Source organism: Mobula hypostoma, chromosome 12, assembly GCF_963921235.1.
Source record: "Mobula hypostoma chromosome 12, sMobHyp1.1, whole genome shotgun sequence".
In the NCBI taxonomy this organism is placed as follows: domain Eukaryota; kingdom Metazoa; phylum Chordata; class Chondrichthyes; order Myliobatiformes; family Myliobatidae; genus Mobula; species Mobula hypostoma.
This window is the reverse complement of record NC_086108.1, coordinates 56472846-56492153: the sequence shown is the minus strand read 5'-3', so window position 1 is coordinate 56492153 and position 19308 is coordinate 56472846. Positions and strand designations below refer to the sequence as shown.

General features: G+C 39.9%; 1 protein-coding gene across 5 annotated transcripts in view; it reads right to left on the bottom strand.

Moving 5' to 3' along the window:
* Positions 1-6574: 6574 nt before the first annotated feature.
* Positions 6575-19308, bottom strand: part of LOC134354828 (mesoderm induction early response protein 1-like) — a 50633-nt gene continuing 37899 nt past the window's right edge. For all 5 annotated transcript variants that reach the window (XM_063064177.1, XM_063064179.1, XM_063064181.1 and 2 more), the window contains exons 11-13: positions 16640-16767; positions 15439-15578; positions 6575-7599 (exon numbers count right to left, since the gene is read on the bottom strand). In XM_063064177.1, the coding sequence (XP_062920247.1) occupies positions 7223-7599; positions 15439-15578; positions 16640-16767 (645 nt within the window). In that variant the 3' untranslated portion in view covers positions 6575-7222. The remainder of the gene's footprint in view (positions 7600-15438; positions 15579-16639; positions 16768-19308) is intronic.

The following is a 19308-nucleotide window of genomic DNA, read 5'->3' as shown; positions in this document are numbered from 1 at the left end:
ATCAGAGTAATCGCTCATTGGTAAGGTCTGAGTTCTTTGACCTTTTGAACATCACAGGCCACAATTCTCCTTAAGACGTGTGCTGGTGTGGTTGAGACAGCAGGCAGAAGAGTGCATGGCTTTCAGGTGGAATCCATGGATGGGCAGGTTATTCTATCTCTACCAATACTGAGTGTAACGCGATTCCGAATACTCACTCTGAAATCCCCACATCGGAAGCAGCACCACATCATGCTCATCTGAAACCTCTGGCGCAAACGATCCCAGAGCTCGGCCCTCAGGCTCCCATCATGATCCTGTTTGGAAGAGACATCATGAGGATCCATAAAGTACGGAAACAGGTAAATGGGCCACATGACTCCCCCTATGCTCAAAAACTGGACTTGGGATAGGTAATTGTTGGCAACGTCTGTCTAGGAAATGTCCACAAGCCCGCCACTGTGAGCACCTACTATACCAACACTCTGGAAAATGGCCGCCACTCTGTCTTTGATCTAGTGGACTCAGAACAAGATAAAGAAATTCGCACGCAAGTGACAGTGCTCACTTCCACTACCCAAGACAGCCGACTTGGATCTCAGCGCTTTGAGCGCTTTTCTACCGTGGGGGGGGGCTCTTACTCGTGCCATATCTCGTCTCAGACATATTGCATGCCTTTTCAAGAAGACCTCAGAAGATTCTACAGGGAACTGCAAGGGATGATATCATTGTGAGACACCATACACAGTGGAGGAACTCAGTCGGAGCAAAAATGTCATCATTCGATCTGTGCAGCAGGAAACTTATGCTGAAGAAATGGAATGCATCAGGACCCAAAGAGATATCCCTAAGGACAGTCTGCTGAGGATGCTAGATCCATTTATTAGTGAGGACAGCCTATTAAGAGTCGGTGGACGTATACAGGAATCACAGTTGGAACATGAAGAGAAGAGGCCCCTAATCATTCCCAAATGGCATCATGTTACATTACTCCTTGTGCAACATTACCATGTGGAGTCACAACATCAAGGATGCCATTTTACTGAGGGCGCTGTCCACTCAGCTGGTTACTGATTGTGGGTGCCAAAAGGTGTGTAAGCTGTTTCATCTTCAAGTGCATCACCTGCCGTAAGCTTTGGGGGACATGTGAAGTCCAGAAAATGGCTGACTTACCTCCTGATAGACTCAGCATGGAACCACCTTTCACACAAGTTGGTGTTGATGTATTTGGACCCTGGACCATTGCTGCGTGCCGTACGAGGGGTGGCCACGCCGAAAGTAAAAGATGGGCAGTTTTATTTACCTGTTTAAGCATCAGAGCCATCCACCTCGAGATCATAGACTCCATGGACAGCTCAAGTTTTATAAATGCCCTGAGAAGGTTCCTGGCGATCCATGGGCCAGTCAAGCAAATTCATTCTGACAAGGGAACGAATTTCATCAGAGCGTGCAAAGATCTAGGAATCTCCTCCAATGTTGACGAAGATGTGGTGAAGAGGTATCTCTCGGAAAAGGGCTGTACCTGGACATTCAATCCGCCTCATTCCTCCCATATGGGAGGGGCATGGGCGAGAATGATGGGCATCACCCTCAAAATCCTGGACTCCATGCTTCTCCAGTCATGGCCTTCTAAACTCACTCATGAGGTGCTCACCACCTTTATTTATGGCCGAGATGATGGCCATTGTGAACAATAGACCTCTAGTGCCCATGTCTACAGATGCAGAAGATCCATTCATTCTCACTCCTGCCACGCTGCTCACACAGAAAAGTGGCCCTTATCCCATTCCTCCAGGTGAGTTTGACAGCAAGGACCTGTACAAAATCAGCAGGCGTCGAGACAGTTCTCCATGTAGAGTTGAGGGAGAGCTTGTGCCTTTTCATTCGATGTCATCCTGACATTCAGGTCTTTGAAAGCATCGTCAGTATGTAAAAGTAATCTTTGGGTTTATTATTTATTGATGTATATGCATATTACCACAAATTAGAGATATTTGAATGGTTTGTGTGCAGATAAAATACAGATTGAATAATGCAGGCCACATGTTCTGGCTAACTTGTAGTGAGAAAATGTGCATAAGATACATTGTATGTAGCAACATCTTGCTTACCAGTAGCCTATCTTTATGATATATTTGGAACTTATTTGCATACAGTACCTTGTGTATTATTTTGTATCATTTGTGGTATACTTAATGCTTGCCTTGTACTTAACCATAATGGGAATTTGGACACCTTTTGATTGTATGTTTTTCTTTCTGTCAGTTGTACCCTACCGCCAGTTGCTACATTAAAGAAAGTCAACTTGGAACGTCTTTGTCAGTGTAGTAATTGGGGATGGAGTTTATCTGCCTGTCAATTCATGCAAGCTATGTGAAGAGGACAAGATAATGGGAATGTAGGGATATGGATGATAAACAATGGGACATTTTATATAAACTGGCATTACGATCAGCTCAATATTGTAATATTTCATGTTGTCCTCTTTGACTTTTCTGCTCTAAGATTTAATCAACTTTTCAATCTAATCCAACGATTGTAATCCCTCATTTCTAGAAATATTCCAGTACATCTCTTCTGGACATCCTTCAAAACTTTTTCTGCTTTCCTAAATTCTGGAGCCTAATCTGGACCTTATATCAACTTAGTTTTAGACAGCTTAGTATTACTTCCTAACTTTACATTCCATGTCTTAAAAAATAAAATTCCCTTTAAACTGCCTCATTAATCATAAAACATACAGCACAGGCCCTCAGCCTGTGATGTTATGCTGACTTTTTAGCCCGCTCAAAGATCAATCTAATCCTTCCTTCCCACATAACTCTCCATTCTTGCCCTCTAAAGATCCCTTTCTTCCTCTTCAACGCCAGAATTATTGCCTTTAACCTTGTACTCTGCCTCCAAGTTCGAACTTCCAAAGTGTATCACCTCACACTTTTCTGGAAGGAACTCTATCTGTGAATTTACAAACCCACCCTTCTAATTCCTCATCCAAGTCGTTTATAAAAATCACAAAGAGCAGTGGTCCCAGACCAGATTCCTGCAGTATACCACTAATCATGGACCTCCAGGCAGAATATGCTCCAGCTACACCACCCTCTGCCTTCCTTGGACAAGCCAGTTCTGCATCTACACAGTCAAGTTTCCAAGGATTCCATGCCTTCTGAATTTCTGAATGAGCCTACCATGGGGAACCTTATCAATTGCCTTAGTAAAACCCATATTTCAGCATATTCCATCCACTGTTCTACCTTCATTTTGTTTAGTCACTTGCTTTAGTCACTCAGGCTCGTGAAGCCTGACATGCCCTCACAAAGCCTTTCTGACTATCCCCCTGCTTCTCCAGATGCTTGCAAATCCTGCCTGAAAGAATCCTCTCTAAAAGACATAGGAGCAGAATTAAGCTATTCAGCCCATCAAGTCTGCTCGACCATTACATCATTTCTGATTCTGGATCCCACTTAACCCCATACACCTGCCTTCTCGCCTTATCCTTTGATGCCCTGACCAATCAGAAAACTATCAACTTCCACCTTCAATATACCCATGGACCTGGTCTCCACTGCAGTCTATGGCAGAGCATTCTACAGATTCACTTTTCTCTGGCTAAAAAAATTCCATCTTATCTCTGTGATTCCATCTTATTACAGTTCTGAGGCTGTGCCCTCTATTTCTGGATACCCCCACCACAGGAAACATTCTCTCCACATCCACCCTATCTAGTCCTTTTAACATTCAATAGGTTTCAATGAGATCCCAACATGTTCTTATAAATTCCAGTCAGAACAGCCCAAGCTGCCAATAGCTCCTCATATGTTGACCCCTTCATTCCCGGAATCATCCTTGTGAACCTCCTCTGGACTTTCTCCAATGACAACACATCCTTTCTGAGATATGGAGCCTAAAACTGTTGACAATACTCCAACTGTGGCCTGACTAGTGTCTTATAAAGTCTCAGCTTTATCTCCTTGCTTTGATATTCTATTCTCCTTGAAATAATTGCCAACATTGCATTTGCCTTCTTTACCACAGACTCAATCTGTGAATTAACCTTCTGGGAGTCTTGCAAAAGGTTTCCTAAGTCCCTCTGTACCTCTGATGTTTGAATATTCTCCCCATTTAGATAACAGTTTGCACTATTGTTTCTTTTACCAAAATGTATTATCATCCATTTCCCAACACTGTATTCCTTCTGCCACATTCTTCTAATTTGTCTGTCTTTCTGCAATTGTTTTGCTTTCTCAGCACTACCTACCCCTCCACCTATCTTCGTATCATCTGCAAACTTTGCCACAAAGCCATCAATTCTATTCAAATCATTGACAATAAGAACATAAGAAATAGGAGCAGGAGTAGGCCATCTGGCCTGTCGAGCCTGCCTCACCATTCAATAAGACGATGGCTGATCTGGCCACGGACTCATCTCCTCCAAACTGCCTTTCCCCCATAACCCTTAATTCCCCTACTATGCAAACATCTATCTAACCTTATCTTAAATATATTTACTGAGGTAGCTTCCACTGCTATATTGGGCAGAGAATTCCACAAATCCACTCCTCTCTGAGAAAAGCAGTTTCTCCTCATCTTCATCCTAAATCTACTCCCCTGAATATTGAGTTCTAGTTCTAGCTCAGGTCTCACCTAACAGTGGAAACAACTTTCCTGCTATCTTATCCATCCCTTTCCTAATTTTATGTTTCTATAAGATCTCCTCTCATTCTTTTGAATTCCAGAAAATACAGTCCCAGGCACCCAATCTCTCCTCATAGTCTAACCTCTCATCTCTGGAATCAACGTGGTGAACTTCCTCTGCAACACCTCTTAAGCCAGTATATCATTCCACAGGTAAGGAGACCAGAACTGCATGCAGTACTCCAGGTACAGCCTCACCAACACCCTGCACAGTTGCAGCATAACCTCCCAATCTAAGATAGCCTTTCCCCGAGTAGGCTCAAACACAAGCTGTTCTAAATAAGCTATCTTGCAGGTGCTTAACAAATTCCCTCTCTTGCGATCCGACACCAACCTGATTTTCCCAATCCCCTTGCATATTGAAGTCCCCCATTACAATTGTAACATTACCCTTATTACATGCCCTTTCCAGCTCCCTTTACAATCTCAATCCCACATCTTGGCTACTATTTGGAGGCCTATATATAATTCCTATAGTTTTCTTTCACCCTTGCAGTTTCTTAACTACACCCACAATGATTCAACATTCTCTGATGCTATGCCACCTCTTTCTAAATATGTAATTCCATCTCTTACCAAGAGTCACACTGCTGCCTATGCCTTCCTGCCTGACCTTTCAATACAAAGTGTTTTCTTTGATATTATTCTCCCAACTATGGCCTTCTTTCAGCCACGACTCAGTGATACCCTCAACATCATATCAGCAAATCTGTAGTTGCACTGCGAGTTCATCCACCTTATTCCAAATGTTACTTGCATTTAAATATATCACCTTCACTCCTGCAATCTTCACCCTTTTGAATTTTGCCTCTGTGTGGTACAATTTAACTCGTTGCTCTGTGTGCATTTGTACCCAATCATTGGCTTGCCCTTCCTTACACTCATGTTACATCCATCATCTACTGGTAAACCTTCTGGCTCATCCTCAGCTCTATCATACTGATTCCATCTTCCTGCCATGTTGTTTTAAACCACCCCCCAACAGCTCTAGTAAACCTACCTGCAAGAATATTGGTCCCCCTCGCATTCAAGTACAGACCTTCCCTTTTGTACAGGTCCCATCTACCCCAAAGTCGGTCCCAATTATCCTGAAATCTGAATCCCCGTCCTCTGGTCCAATTCTTCAGCCACACATTTATCTGCCACCTCATTCTATTCGTATCCTCACTGTTACATGGCACAGGCAGCAATCCCAAGATTACTATATGCTTGAGGTCCTGCTTCTCAGCTTCATTCCTAATTCCTTGTATTCTTTTTTCAAGACTTCCTTCCCTTTTCTACCTATGTCGTCGGTACCAATTTGGACCATGACATCCGGCTGCTCACCCTCACTTCTCAGGATATTGTGGACGTGTTCAGACATTGCGGACCTTGGCACCTGAGAGGCAAACTACCACCCATTTCCTTTTTGCATCCACAGAATCGCCTACCTCTCCTCCTGCTTACTCTTCCCCATAAAAATGTTGTGGACTTGATCTTGCCATTTTCCAAATATTTGTATACAAATAACCTCAGTTTGAGCACATCATAACTTATACTCTGTTCTATCAAAACATACACACATTTACCTGTGTTGGAAGTGCATCTGTCACATTTCCTCCTGTAACACTAGACCATAAACTCCAGAAGTCTATCCCTAGTTCCTGCACTTCAACTTGTCAAATGCAGATTTAAAAATTATATTATGCACTTTGGAATGTTGCTCTTCAGGAACAACCCTGCAGAATACCTCAGAAGAGACTAAAGTGCTGTGGTTCTACCTCGAAGCTTCTTGCATTCACCCCTCACCTTTGACACGCCTAATTACACACACACACTAGCACAGAATAACCTTGTGAGTAATAGGAGTCTTAGAGGATAACTGAAACTTAGAGATTAATTTTTTTTATTGAAAAATATCACAATTGGGTTTTTGCACAATTTTATTTTGTAACATGCATCTCAACATGTTGTAGCTGTCGTATCAAAAATATCAATAAAATGCAGCATATAATCAGGACTGTGACTCAGCAATACTGAGGGACAATATTTTATATTCAAGCTGAAAATTTTGCTGCAGTAATACAATAGCATACAAAAAGCTTCAATGAATTTGACTTGTAAAAACTATGACCCCAACAACAACTGCAGACAGTGTAAAACCACTACCTTTTAAATATTTTAAACATTCCATCATTTTAATAATTTAAAAAAGTTGTACCAAAATGGAATGAATCAAACATAATTAGACTCTTGGTATATTTATTATTTTTCCCCTTCCACGATAAAGCTTAGCAACTGTACAAATTTTACACAAATGAATGCAAGGAACAAGTATTTATTCAAAAAATCCTTCCAAATTCTATGTAGAAATATGGCAAAAATACAGAGCGTATTTTGAGCCCACATAATAAGAATTTTTACATATATATATATATTAACATATATAGATATATATATATATAAAAAGGACATCACTGATGTCAATGACTGAATTTATACAAACCAACCCAATTATTAAACCAGGTTTTTTCTTCCCCAAGATGACAAAAAGCAGGTAAATACATTTTTTCTAGATTTGTTGAGCATCCAATTCAACAGGCATTTGATGTCTGGAATCAGACAGAATCAAATTCTCAGAAACATCAGATTTCACATGCAAGCTTGCTTCTGATATATCTGCATTGTTCTTCTCAATTTCAGTGTCATCTTCTGTTTTCAGACTCTTGGCTGGGATTTCACAATTTGATTCAAACTCATCATTCTCATTCTGCGCATTTACCAGACTGAGATCACAGAATCCATCATCTTTCTCACAGCCATTTGTGCTCATTTTTGCAGGTCCTGAAATTGTGGAACTATTGACAGGCCCATTGTAGTTTAGTTCCTTGACTTCACCATAATCATGCCACTGATCTGACGTCTCAGCTGAACCATTAGCATTCACTCCTGAATCATAGACAAAATAAAGATTCAGTTGTTTTTTCATTCTATTATCTGCAGGTACTTTACAGATAGAAAACAAATGTTCTTACTTTAAATTATCACCGTGTGTATTTTTTAAAAACAGGAAAAAAACAAGATTAGACAGGACAAAATTGTGGTACATAGCCAGCTTGAAGATTGGATGTTCTGGAGGTGATGAGGAGCATGAAGCTGAACCGGACCATTCACATCAAGGGGGTTCTATGCAATACTGATGTAAATAATCAATCACAACTGCTCCTGAAACACTCATCCAAATCTCTACACCTGATTCTTCCAAACTTTTTGGCAGGCGGATATCATCCACCATCTGTAACTTGAATTCATTGACAACTACATTGCAAACCCTAACTTGAATCTTGTCTAGCAATGCTTCAATCCTTCTGTGACCTTCACCATCTAACTCTGAAATCTCCATTAGCTCTAAAATCTACAGTGTGATTTCTGTAATCTCCCCATTCTGAGCTTTTGTTTATGTCTGATTTTAATTTCTCCATTATTGGTAGTGTTGCCCTAGGTTATGCAAAATCACTCCTAAGCCCCTCTCTCAATCCTTTAGACACTCCTTACAACCTACCTTAATATGAGTGTCTTGGTTAATAAGGTTCCTGTAGAGTCTCTTGTGATTTCTTACTACGTTGAAGATGCTGAGGAGATCCAACCTGGCACATTTCCCCTCCTCGTCTGTCCACTTTTAACATGAACATAGCATATTTCGACCAAATCACTGCCGTTCCCAGTTTCTACTTGGTTATATTTCTACTACAACTGATGATACTGCACACTGTGACCAGGAATTCCCCTCAAAATGCACAGCGACATCAATCACAGCAGAAGCCTGCAGAATGGTACCTGTCAGAGAAAGAAGAGGAGCAGTTGGGTAGGGAAGGGAAAAGGGAAACACGATTTTTTTTTCAATGCCAGGTTTTTGCTTCCCTGGTACAAGGGTCAAGGGAGTTACTGAACAGCTGCAGAGCATCCTGAAACAGGACAGCAAAAAGCCAAAGGTTGTGATCCATATTGGTACCAAAGTTGAAGGCAGAAATAAAGATAAAGTCCTGCAAGTAGAGTTTATAGAACTAGGAAAGTTAACAAACAGGACCCCAAAAAGGTAGTGATCTTAAAATTTTTCGCTATGCAACACGTCAATAAGTACAGAAATAGGAAGGTAAAGGAAATGAATGTGTGGCTGGAGAGATGGTGCTAAAAGGAGTTCTTTAGATTTCTTGAGAATTGGAATAGTTCCTGGTGCAGGTTGGATCTATACAAATCTGTCAGATTGCACCTCAGCAAAGCTGGGATCAATATCTTTGCAGGGGATTGATGGGGGGGGGGGGAAGAGAAGAGGATGGAATTGAGTAAAGGTTAATATTATTTGAGAGGGTCTTAACTAAAGGCATAACTAATGGTAAGTTGAAAATGCAGAAAGCGAAATAAAGGCTAAGAGGATTCAAATACAAAATAACATTGAAAATGATTTTAAAAAAGTAAAACCTCTGTATTAGAATGCGTACAGCATTCTCAATAAGTAATGGCACAAACAGAAATAAACTACAGCGATCTCATGGCATTACAGAAATAATGCCTGGCTGTAGGATGAACAACTTGGAAACCAAACATTCCAGGGGTAGATAACATTTAGGAAAGAGAGGCAAAGAACAGAGATGTCCAATTACAATCAATTTGTGTCAAATGAAGAACTAGCAAAGGGCACTAACATTAGTAGGTATTATTCATGGGTGACTAAAGTGTTGTATAGTTTGCATGTCATAAATCAGGAAATTAAACTGCAAGGGTAATACAGTAATCATAGGAAACTTAACCTATATATAAATTGGAAAATCAGATTTGCTGTAATAAGGTGGAGGATAAATGCCTGGAATGAATTCAAGATGTTCAGCTTGATTAAAATATTGAAGAATCCAGAAGACTGTCACAAATCTCATTTACTGCATTGGGAACATTAATAATCAATAACTTCATTGTCAAGCATTCTTAGAGGAGCATACATGTTAGAATTTTATACTGAGTTTGAAAAGAATCTATTCAAAGGACTCTATCAAGAAATGAAATTGTTGAAAGGCACAATGGTGTATAAGCAATAGTTAACATTTAAATTAAGAATGTACAAGTTGCAAAAAGAGATTTTAAGACACAAGAACTCAAAAGGAAAAGTGATTCAAAAACAGATGACCAACAAAATCAAAGGTAATATTAAATCCAAAGGGATTATAAAACTGGTAGGAATAACAGGAAAATTGGGTGTGTTTTAGAAGTCAGCAGGGAACCACCAACAAACTGAAAAGAAAGGCAAGATAGAATATGAGTTAGTCTGGGGAGAAACACAAGAAGTGTGAGAAACACACAAGCCCTTTTTGCAGAAACATAAAAAGTGAAAGTCTTTTGAGGGCAATTATAAGACCTTACAGAGACAGCAGAATTTTCAAGAGGAAATAATAGGATTTGAACTGTTACTTTGAGTCTAGCTTCAGGGAAGAAGACACACAAAATTTGTTGATATATTACCAGAGTCACGGATTAAGTATTACACTAAAATGCCAATGATTTAGCTCATGGGAGGAAATACCATATTTCTGCTATTTGAGGAGAGACTATGTAGACACGAGTGGATTTTTAAAGTTTAGATAAATGAAGAGATTTCATCAAAGTTCTTCAAGCAGCATCCATCATCAAAAATCTTCACCACCCAGGCCAGGCTCTTTTCTCACTGCTGCTATCAAGTAGAAGGTACAGGTGCCACAGGACTCACACCACCAGGTTCAAGAACAGTTATTCCCCCTCCACCCACAGGTATTTGAACAAAAGGGGATAGCTACACTCATTTAAGTACTCTGTTATATTATTATTCCATGCTCATTATTTATTGCTATTTATAACTGCACTTGCAGTTTGTTTATAGTTCCTGATATTTACAGTTATTGTTCCAAGTATACCCACAGAAAAAGATTCTCAGGGTTTTATGTGGTGACATGTATGCACTCTGATAATAACTTTTATTTGAACTTTTGAACCTTGAAGTTTGACTGCAGGAAGTGAGTCATAAACACAAGGTTCTGCAGATGCTGAAAATCCAGAACAACACATACAAAATGCTGGAAGAACTCAGGAGGTCAGGCAACATCTATGGAAATGAATAAAAAGTTGACGGTTTGGGCCAAGACCCTTCTTCAGGACTGAAAAGGAAGAGGGAAGATGCCAGAATAAAAAGGTGGGTGGAGGGGAAGGAGGATTAACTAGAAGGTGATAAGTAAAGTCAGGAGGGTGGGAAAGGTAAAGGACTGGAGAAGAAGAAATCTGATAGAGAGTGGACCATGTAAGAACGAGGGGCACCAGAGGGAGGTGATAGACAGGTGGGAAGAGGTAAGAGGACAGAGTGGGAATAGGAAAGGGGGAGGAAAAAATTACCAGGAGAAATCAATGTTCATGACATTATGTTGGAAGCTACTTAGATGGAATATGAGGTGTTGCTCCTCCACCTTGAGAGTAGCCTCATCGTGGCAAAAGGAGGCTGTGAACCAACATGTCGGAATGGGAATGGCAATAGGAATTAAGATGGTTGGTCACTGGGAAATTCCACTTTTGGCAGACGAAGTAGCGGTGCTTGACAAAGCAGTACCTCAATTTACGTCAGGTCCCACCAATACAGAGGAAGCTGAATCAGGAGCACAGGAAACAAGAGATAACCCCAACAGATTCATAGGTGAAGTGTTACATGAGGCTCTGAATGGAAGGAAGAGGTGAATGGGCAAGTGTAGCATTTCTGTTGTTTGCGGGAATATGTGCCAGGAGGGAGATAGGTGGGGAGGGATGAGGTAAAGATTGCTCCAACACATCATTCTCCGGAACCTCCGCCATCTTCAATGGGATCCTACCACCAAACGTATAATTTTGGTTTCAGTTTGAAATTTCGAATGCTTATTCATTTCCATAGATGCCACCTGGCCTCCTGAGTTCCTCCAGCAGTTTGTGTGTTGCTATGTATAATTATCAGCTTCATTACAAATACAGTACTTAATAGGTAAAAGTGTACTTTAAACTGATAGTGTTGCTTTGCCCCTTCTTCTCTGTTTTCCCTAAATCATAAGTTAACAAGATTTTATTTATTTAACTTTATGGAAAAAGAAATGTACAAAAATCTTTTTTTTTGCACTAATTGCAATTTATAATTAAACAGGCAATTATTGGTCACATAATCAGTTTTATACTCGCAAGTACATGGCAACAATCCACAATTATATTTATGTTGTGAAGGTAACACACTTACAATAGGTAGACATGTGAATGCTATCATATATTCAATGGCCACTTTATTAATACACCTGCTCATTTATGCAAATATCTGAATAGCCAATCACAGGGCAGCAACTCAATGCATAAAAGCATGCAAACATGGTCAAGGGGTTCAGTTGTTGATCAAACCAAACATCAGTATGGGGAAGATAGATGATCTCAGTGACTTTAACTATGGAATGATTGTTGGTGCCAGACGTGGTAGTTTGAGTATCTTAGAATCTGCTCATCTCCTTGGACTTTCACACCTTAGGGCCTCTAGGAACAGTCTTTAGAACAGGGACCAATAGCATTAAGCAAGGAGTCTGTGGCCCCGGGTTGGGAACTCCTGCTTTAGTGTTTAGAGAATGGTGCAAAAAACAAAAGAAAAAAGTCCAGTGCACGGCAGCTCTGTGGGTGAAAACGCCTTGTCAATTAGAGAAATCAAAGGAGAATGGGCAGACTGGTTTAAGCTGACAATAAGTCAAAAGTAACTCAAATAGCCAGCGTTAATAATCTTAAAGGTCAGCAAGCTAGTGTAGCAGTTAGCGCAATGCTATTACAGCTCAAGGTGTTGGAGTTTGGAGTTCAATCCCGGCATTCTCTGTAAGGAGTTTGTACATCCTCCCTGTGGAATATGAGGGTTTTCTTTAGGTGCTTCAGTTTCCTTCCACGGTCCAAAGATGTATTGGTTAGTAGGTTAATTGGTCATTGTAAATTGCTCTGTGATTAGGCTAGGGTTAAATTGTGCATTGCGGGGTGGCATGTGTTGAAGGGCTGGAATGGCTTATTTCGCACTGTATCTCTGAATAACATAAATAAATACAACAGCAATGTGCAGACGAGCATCTCTGAATGCACAACACGCTGAACCTGGAAGGCAATGGCTACAGCAGAAGGCCACAAACACGCACTCGGTGGCATTTTGTGTGTGTTGTAGAGGAGACTTACTAAAATGCTTTCTGGATTAGAGAACATGTCTTATGAGGATAGGCTGGGTAAGCTAGGGCTAGTCTCTTTGGAGCCAAGGGGGATGAGAGGTGACTTATAGAGATGTACATGATAAGATAGTGAGAGAGCCCGAGATTTTTTCCCAGTGTGGAAATAGCTAACACAAGGTGGCATAATTTTAAAGTGACTGGAGGAAGGTACGGTGGTGGTGGGGGGAGGGGGGAAAGGGAGAAGGGAGATGTCAAAGTTGTTTTTTTGTTAAAAACAAGAGTGGTATGTACATAGAACATGTTGCCAGGGGAAGACATTAGGGACATTTAAGGGACTCTTAGAATGATCTTACAGAAGGTTAAAAGGTCAGCACATGGTGGGCTAAAGGGTCTGTAATGTTCCATATTTTGACTAACGGTGCAATGCCTCCTCCTCTTCCTCAACTGCCTGAAATTATGTACCTAGGGATACTGAGTTACTAGTCCTGTCTGCCACTTAACCATGGCATTATTACTACAAGTTAATTAAAACTTTTGAGTTCAACTACCATACTAGTTAAGACTCCCTGTATCAAAACAGATGCAATTTAGCCTTCTAATTTCTGCACTTACCCATCTGACTTAAAGCTTGGAAATAAAATCAGTATTTTCCTAGTTTGAGAACATGTGTTTCCATTCAAAATTATGTCCTGAAGTTCAAATTTCATGTCCTGAGGTTTAATGTTTTAGATTACTTTCCTGATAAAACAAAGCCTCAGAATTTATATCCAAAATAAACTGCAATCTTAACTCAGAGACCCAGAAGAACTTTTGATATAGAAGGCAGCAATACTTTTAGGCAAACACATTCACTCAGCAAGCCATCTTTTCACCTACTTTTTTTGTACAATTATACAGAATAACAATCTATATTTAAGCAGTTTGAGGCTGGGTCAGTTTGCTGAAAAGGCCTAGAAGTACTCTCCAATTGAATTAAGATATTCTAGCAAAGAAATAGTAAAAAAAATCCTACAAGATTATGTTGGATATTAAGGCAAACAAGTTCTAACTACCTTACAATTACATCTATGCTTTGTTGCAAAACAGAATGATATCTAGCACAGCACAAAACAAGAACATTTGCCCATTGAGTCCTTGCCAACTCTGTGCAAGTAAAATCCAGCAAATCTCATTCTGCTGTCTTTTTCCCATAGATCTAACTTCAAGTACATCTCCAATAAATTTAAACAGTGGTTTTGGCATTATTGACAGGTCATGTGTATCCAATTAATAGGAATTATTCAGCAGAGAAAGCCTCTAATCTTGATTTGAATTTGCCAAACATGAACCAAAGAATGTTACTACATACAAGTCAGCTTGAAATATTTAGTTGACTATAATCTTACAGTTTTTGAAACAGGAAGGGAATATAAGTGGGTGCATGTGTTACAGTATCAAAAAAATCCAGTCAATATCAAACAAAGCAACATTTACAACTTGTTTAAATCCCCCAAGATGTGCTGTCAAACACAGGACCACACTCCCAGTGCTCACTCCTAAACCTTGCACTTCCCACCTGTGCTGACAAACTTCAGGGATACAGTGATAAGCCTCTTGGTCCAAATTAGTAAAGACGACAACTAAAAGTCAACAAAACAAAGAATAAACTTTGCATGAGAGCCAAAACATGATCAAAGTAGCTTCAGCATCCCCATTCCACAGGTATGAAGTGATACTAAGCAATTTGATGTTTGCCAGATCAATAATAATGATTGCTCATTACCAATTGGCAAGATAACAACATGAGACCACAAATCAAAAAGATATGCACAAGTAAAACTACATACTATATAATAATTCTAGTTGCTTGAAAGGCTATGGAAAGCATGCAGGATAATGGGATCGATCGAGCTCAAAGACAAAAACATCAGAACAAACTTGGTGAGCTGAATTTTCATATTATGATAGCAACCAGTAAAAAAGCAGTGTTCTACATAATCATGTTGTTCACTTTTCACATATGAACATCGGACTTTTGGTAACTTGTTATAACACCAATATTGCTCCTTAACCAATCTTGTAATTTTAAGAGGTGGAAACTATATCCACTCTTAAGTCGTAGTAGAAAGTATTGGTACAGTCAAATCTTTATATCTTGTAGCGATTGTGTTTAGAACCAAGTTAGTAAATGGAATTTCAGATTAAAACAAAACATCAGGCTCAAAAAAAAATGCTGGCAACCGTTCTGAATTAGTTACGAATTAAATAGTTAAGGCCAATAACTCCAAAGATAATTGTAAATGTTGCATTTGAAAACAGACACAAAAGGAAGCCAGATGTGATCAATGCAGCTTGAGACAAACTAAACCAAATTAAGATGCAAGTTCAATCAAAAACATTAGGCATTCACTTCTATATGGCATTCCTGCTGAAAATATACTGTATATGAATTATGGGTAACTAAAATAAGGCAAACAAAACACTGATTTATTTTGAAAAGCCGAGACATTTAATAGTGCAGGGAATGCACACAAGGGATATTGCAGATGCAATATGCCTAACAATAGCAGAAAATCAAATGTACAGATCTCACCGTTTGTATTACTTCCTATTGTAGCATTATCTTCCCTTTCTGTCTGGCTGCTGCTGCTGGTTGAGGTGGTTGGAGGCGGGGAAGGTGCACAACTGGAAGCTGTACTCTCAGTTTCATCCAGGAGTCGGTCCATGTAATCCCTAAAACCAATTTCAGAAGGCTATTACACAAGTGCCTGGCCACTCATTTCAACCGCAAACTGGGTTCAGTACACAAAGACATTTAGTTTCTCTTCCCCTCTACCGAACAGAACTTACCACAGACAAAATGCTGGTGGAACGCAGCAGGCCAGGTAGCATTTTGTGTGTGTTGAATTTCCAGCATCTGCAGATTTCCTCGTGAGAACTTAGCACAATTATTTTTGATATTCTTGAATATCTTACCGTGAATACATGATCAAACTCAAAGTACCAATTTTTTGACAGTGTTTAAAAATGTTCAGTTTAAAGTTAAAAGAAGTGCTTACACTTAAATTGCTAGCAGTAGTTTAATATAATCAGAACACATTCTACAAGCAGACATTGAGGAACTATCATACTAAAAAAACATCAAAAATACACCCCAAAGCAGCGATAGATTAAAATTTCTGCTCCCGGTCACTTGCTGATATAAATAGGCTTATTCTCCTTTATTTTCTTCTATAAAATTAAGTTTTTTCTACTCCTTAACCCATTGTCACTGTTAGAAAGGGTCTGGTTTCAGTATCACTCCTTTACTAGCAGATTACCCAAATAAGAGAGACAAACAGCTGCATCCAAATTCAAATACAGCCACTGAAATTCAGCCAAATAAACCAACTCCCAGAGGCAGAGGGGAAGATAATAATATGTGTTAGATAATAATGTGGGAGGCTTCTCTCAGAAGATTAGGTCCATTTTAAAAAGTATTAGCATATCTTTGGATGAAGTTAATTGTGTTCATACATGCAACTAGATATACTCAAAATGTCACGGTTCCACTTTGATATGGCGATGCAAAAGTTGACAATTTTACAGGGAAATCGGGAACAAAACATCGCTTTGGTTAAATTAGCTACAAGTGGGTTCCTTAATGTATACATGCAAAAAACAGTTAAAGGCTTTTAATATTGTGGAACAGAACAGTAATGGGATGTGAAAAACAACCAAAACATTTTCTAATGCAATATTAGAAAATAAACTGGACTTGTATACCATGGAATCAATATTTCAAAAATACTTACGTAACTCCTGGATGAAGATTGTATTTCTTTTTTCCAAACCTAGTCTGTTGTGCAAAAAAATCATAACGCTCAGACTTCTTCCACATGTAATAAAATGCTACACAATCCCCTACTGACCGTGTTCTCACCTGTGCATGTTAATAGAAACAGATTAGTAACAAAGCACTTTAAACAATGCAAAAAATTAAGTACAAACATCACCCCAATTTTAAAGAAGTTAATTGTAACTTGCCCAGCCAATCAAGTTTCATCCCAAATAATATGCTGTTGGGCTATTCCAATGATTAACAATTAAGACTAAATGCTCCTAATGGCATGTGTGTTTCAGATAGCCTCTGACAACCAAGTCCAGCTCCTGGCCTTCACATGTGGCTTAGCTATTAAGCCCAGGGAACTGTTTCTACTTAGAGAAGGGGCATACATGGGTTAATGGCACCTTAAAACAAGTTGCTTTGGGCAGATGGGGCTTATCAGCCATGGGTGGCAGCTCATCTAGGAGATTCTTGGATCTCACTGGACAGCTACCACCCAGCATAAGCTGGACAGCCCCAAGTCAAAAAGGTGCTGTCCCACCAATGTCTAACTTTCCTCAATGGGTGCATGGGGAGTAGGTGTTAACCAATCTGCAGACTGAAAACACTGTACCAGGCAACAGTATAATGAAAAAGACCAGTTCTAAAACTGGGATATTGGAATGTTCAGACAACCTCCCTGATAACTTCCAAGACATCAGTGATGTCAGGAAGACAGTTGTAATAAATGAAGTACTCAAAAGACTTCACATGGACATAGCCATGCATTTAGCTGACTCGGGCACACTAAGGAAAAAAGACTACAGCTTTTTCTAGTAAAGGAAGGGCCCTGACAAGCCCAGAGAGCAAGGAACAGGCTTTGCAGTGAGGAGCACATGATTGAAGAGGGTGGAACCAGGCAACGATGGATCTGAGTGACTTTTTACACTTCTCAACACCAGCGGAGGTCCAGTTAATCTTGTCAGTGTGTATGCTCCCATACTGTGCTCCACATCCGAGACAAAGGATGAGTTTTATAAGAACATTACAGCCACCAGCAAGAAATATCTTGTTCTCCTGGGTGACTTCAATGCCAGAGCTGGTGAAGATCATGACTTATGGCCCTCTGGTCTATGCTTAGATCACTTTGTTATAGGCAAGATGAACCGGAGAGAACAGCAATTGCTGGAATTCTGCAACTATCATAATCTATGAATCACCAACTCACTTCCAGACTAAGTTTCAACACAAGGCTTCCTGGAGACACTCTCACTCCAGACACTAGTACTAGCTGGACTTGATCATGTCAGGTACTCCCTCCTCGGCAGCATGCTTTTCACACAAACTTCTGCGGAACACCACTTACAGCACAGCCTTAGCTACCTTTGTGAAGAAGACCTCAAAAACAAATGTACAATACTTCTATCATCAGCAAACTGCTGTGCAGTACTGAGACCTGGACAAATTACACTAAGCAAGAGAGAAGGCTCAAACCTTCCATTTAAGATGCCTTTGTCCCATCTTCTGCATCTCCTGGCGAGACAGAGTACCCAATACTAAGGTTCTCTCATGCCGGCCTCCCTAGTATGTACACCCTGCTCAGGCAGCCTTGGCTGCGCTGGCTGGGCCACGTCTGTCGCATCCCAAGAGATATCTATGGTAAGCTTCAGGCAAGAGAATCGTTGGCTGCCACAACGGTGCTACAGTGATGTCTGCAAGCAGGACATAAAGACACTGGACATCAACATTGAGTCCTGGGAAGAACTTGTAGCGGACTGCACCAGGAGAAGCAACCTGAAACATCACCTTAAGTCAGGTGAGGAAAAATTCCTAAAAGTGTCAGATGATAAATGGGCTCATAGAAAGGAACATTACATCTCCAAAAGAGCTCAGACCACCTATAGATGTGATCTCTGCAAGACTGCCATGCTTGCAGTGGTCTCACCAGCCACAGATGGTGCTGCACCAATGACGCACATAGCTAAGATGCAAAATCTTGGTCAACCTCAACCAATGGAGGGCCACACACACTAAGCTTCTAATTTGAAGCAGCACCATCAAATTCTTTCATTCTGGAGTTCACTAGAATATGACTTCAAAACCAATACTGGAAGTAAATTATTTCAGGAATGTTGTTTAAAAAATATTTTCATTATAATAAGCCCAGACAAAGCCTCTTGATAGTATCAGCCATTTCACATGCTGAGTTTTTAACGTCAGAAATATTAAAGTTATTCTTCACAATGCTACAAACACAAAACTTGGTGGATTTCAAATCTTTTGAAATCCTGGAAGCTCGAACTACCTTTCTCCCTCTAAGTAGTGAAATTTCTTCAAAATACTGCCTGGTCCTAAGACTACATCCTAGTGGTGCTAACCTCTGGCCTGATGTCTGGGAATATTCAAGAATGGTAATGCTGGATGTTGAGTGTGCATTATAATATTAGCAGGTAATAAAAAATATGCTTATTAAAATACTAATTTGTTATGAAAAAGATCATTTATTGTTATTACAAATAAGACATTACACATAGTAAACTTTTGATGGATATGTGAAATTGAAAGGCAAGAACACAGCTTTATTATACTGCAAAAACACTTATTTTCTGTAACAAATGGGGCCAATATTGTACTTGTCTACCTAGTGTTTTTAAAGAG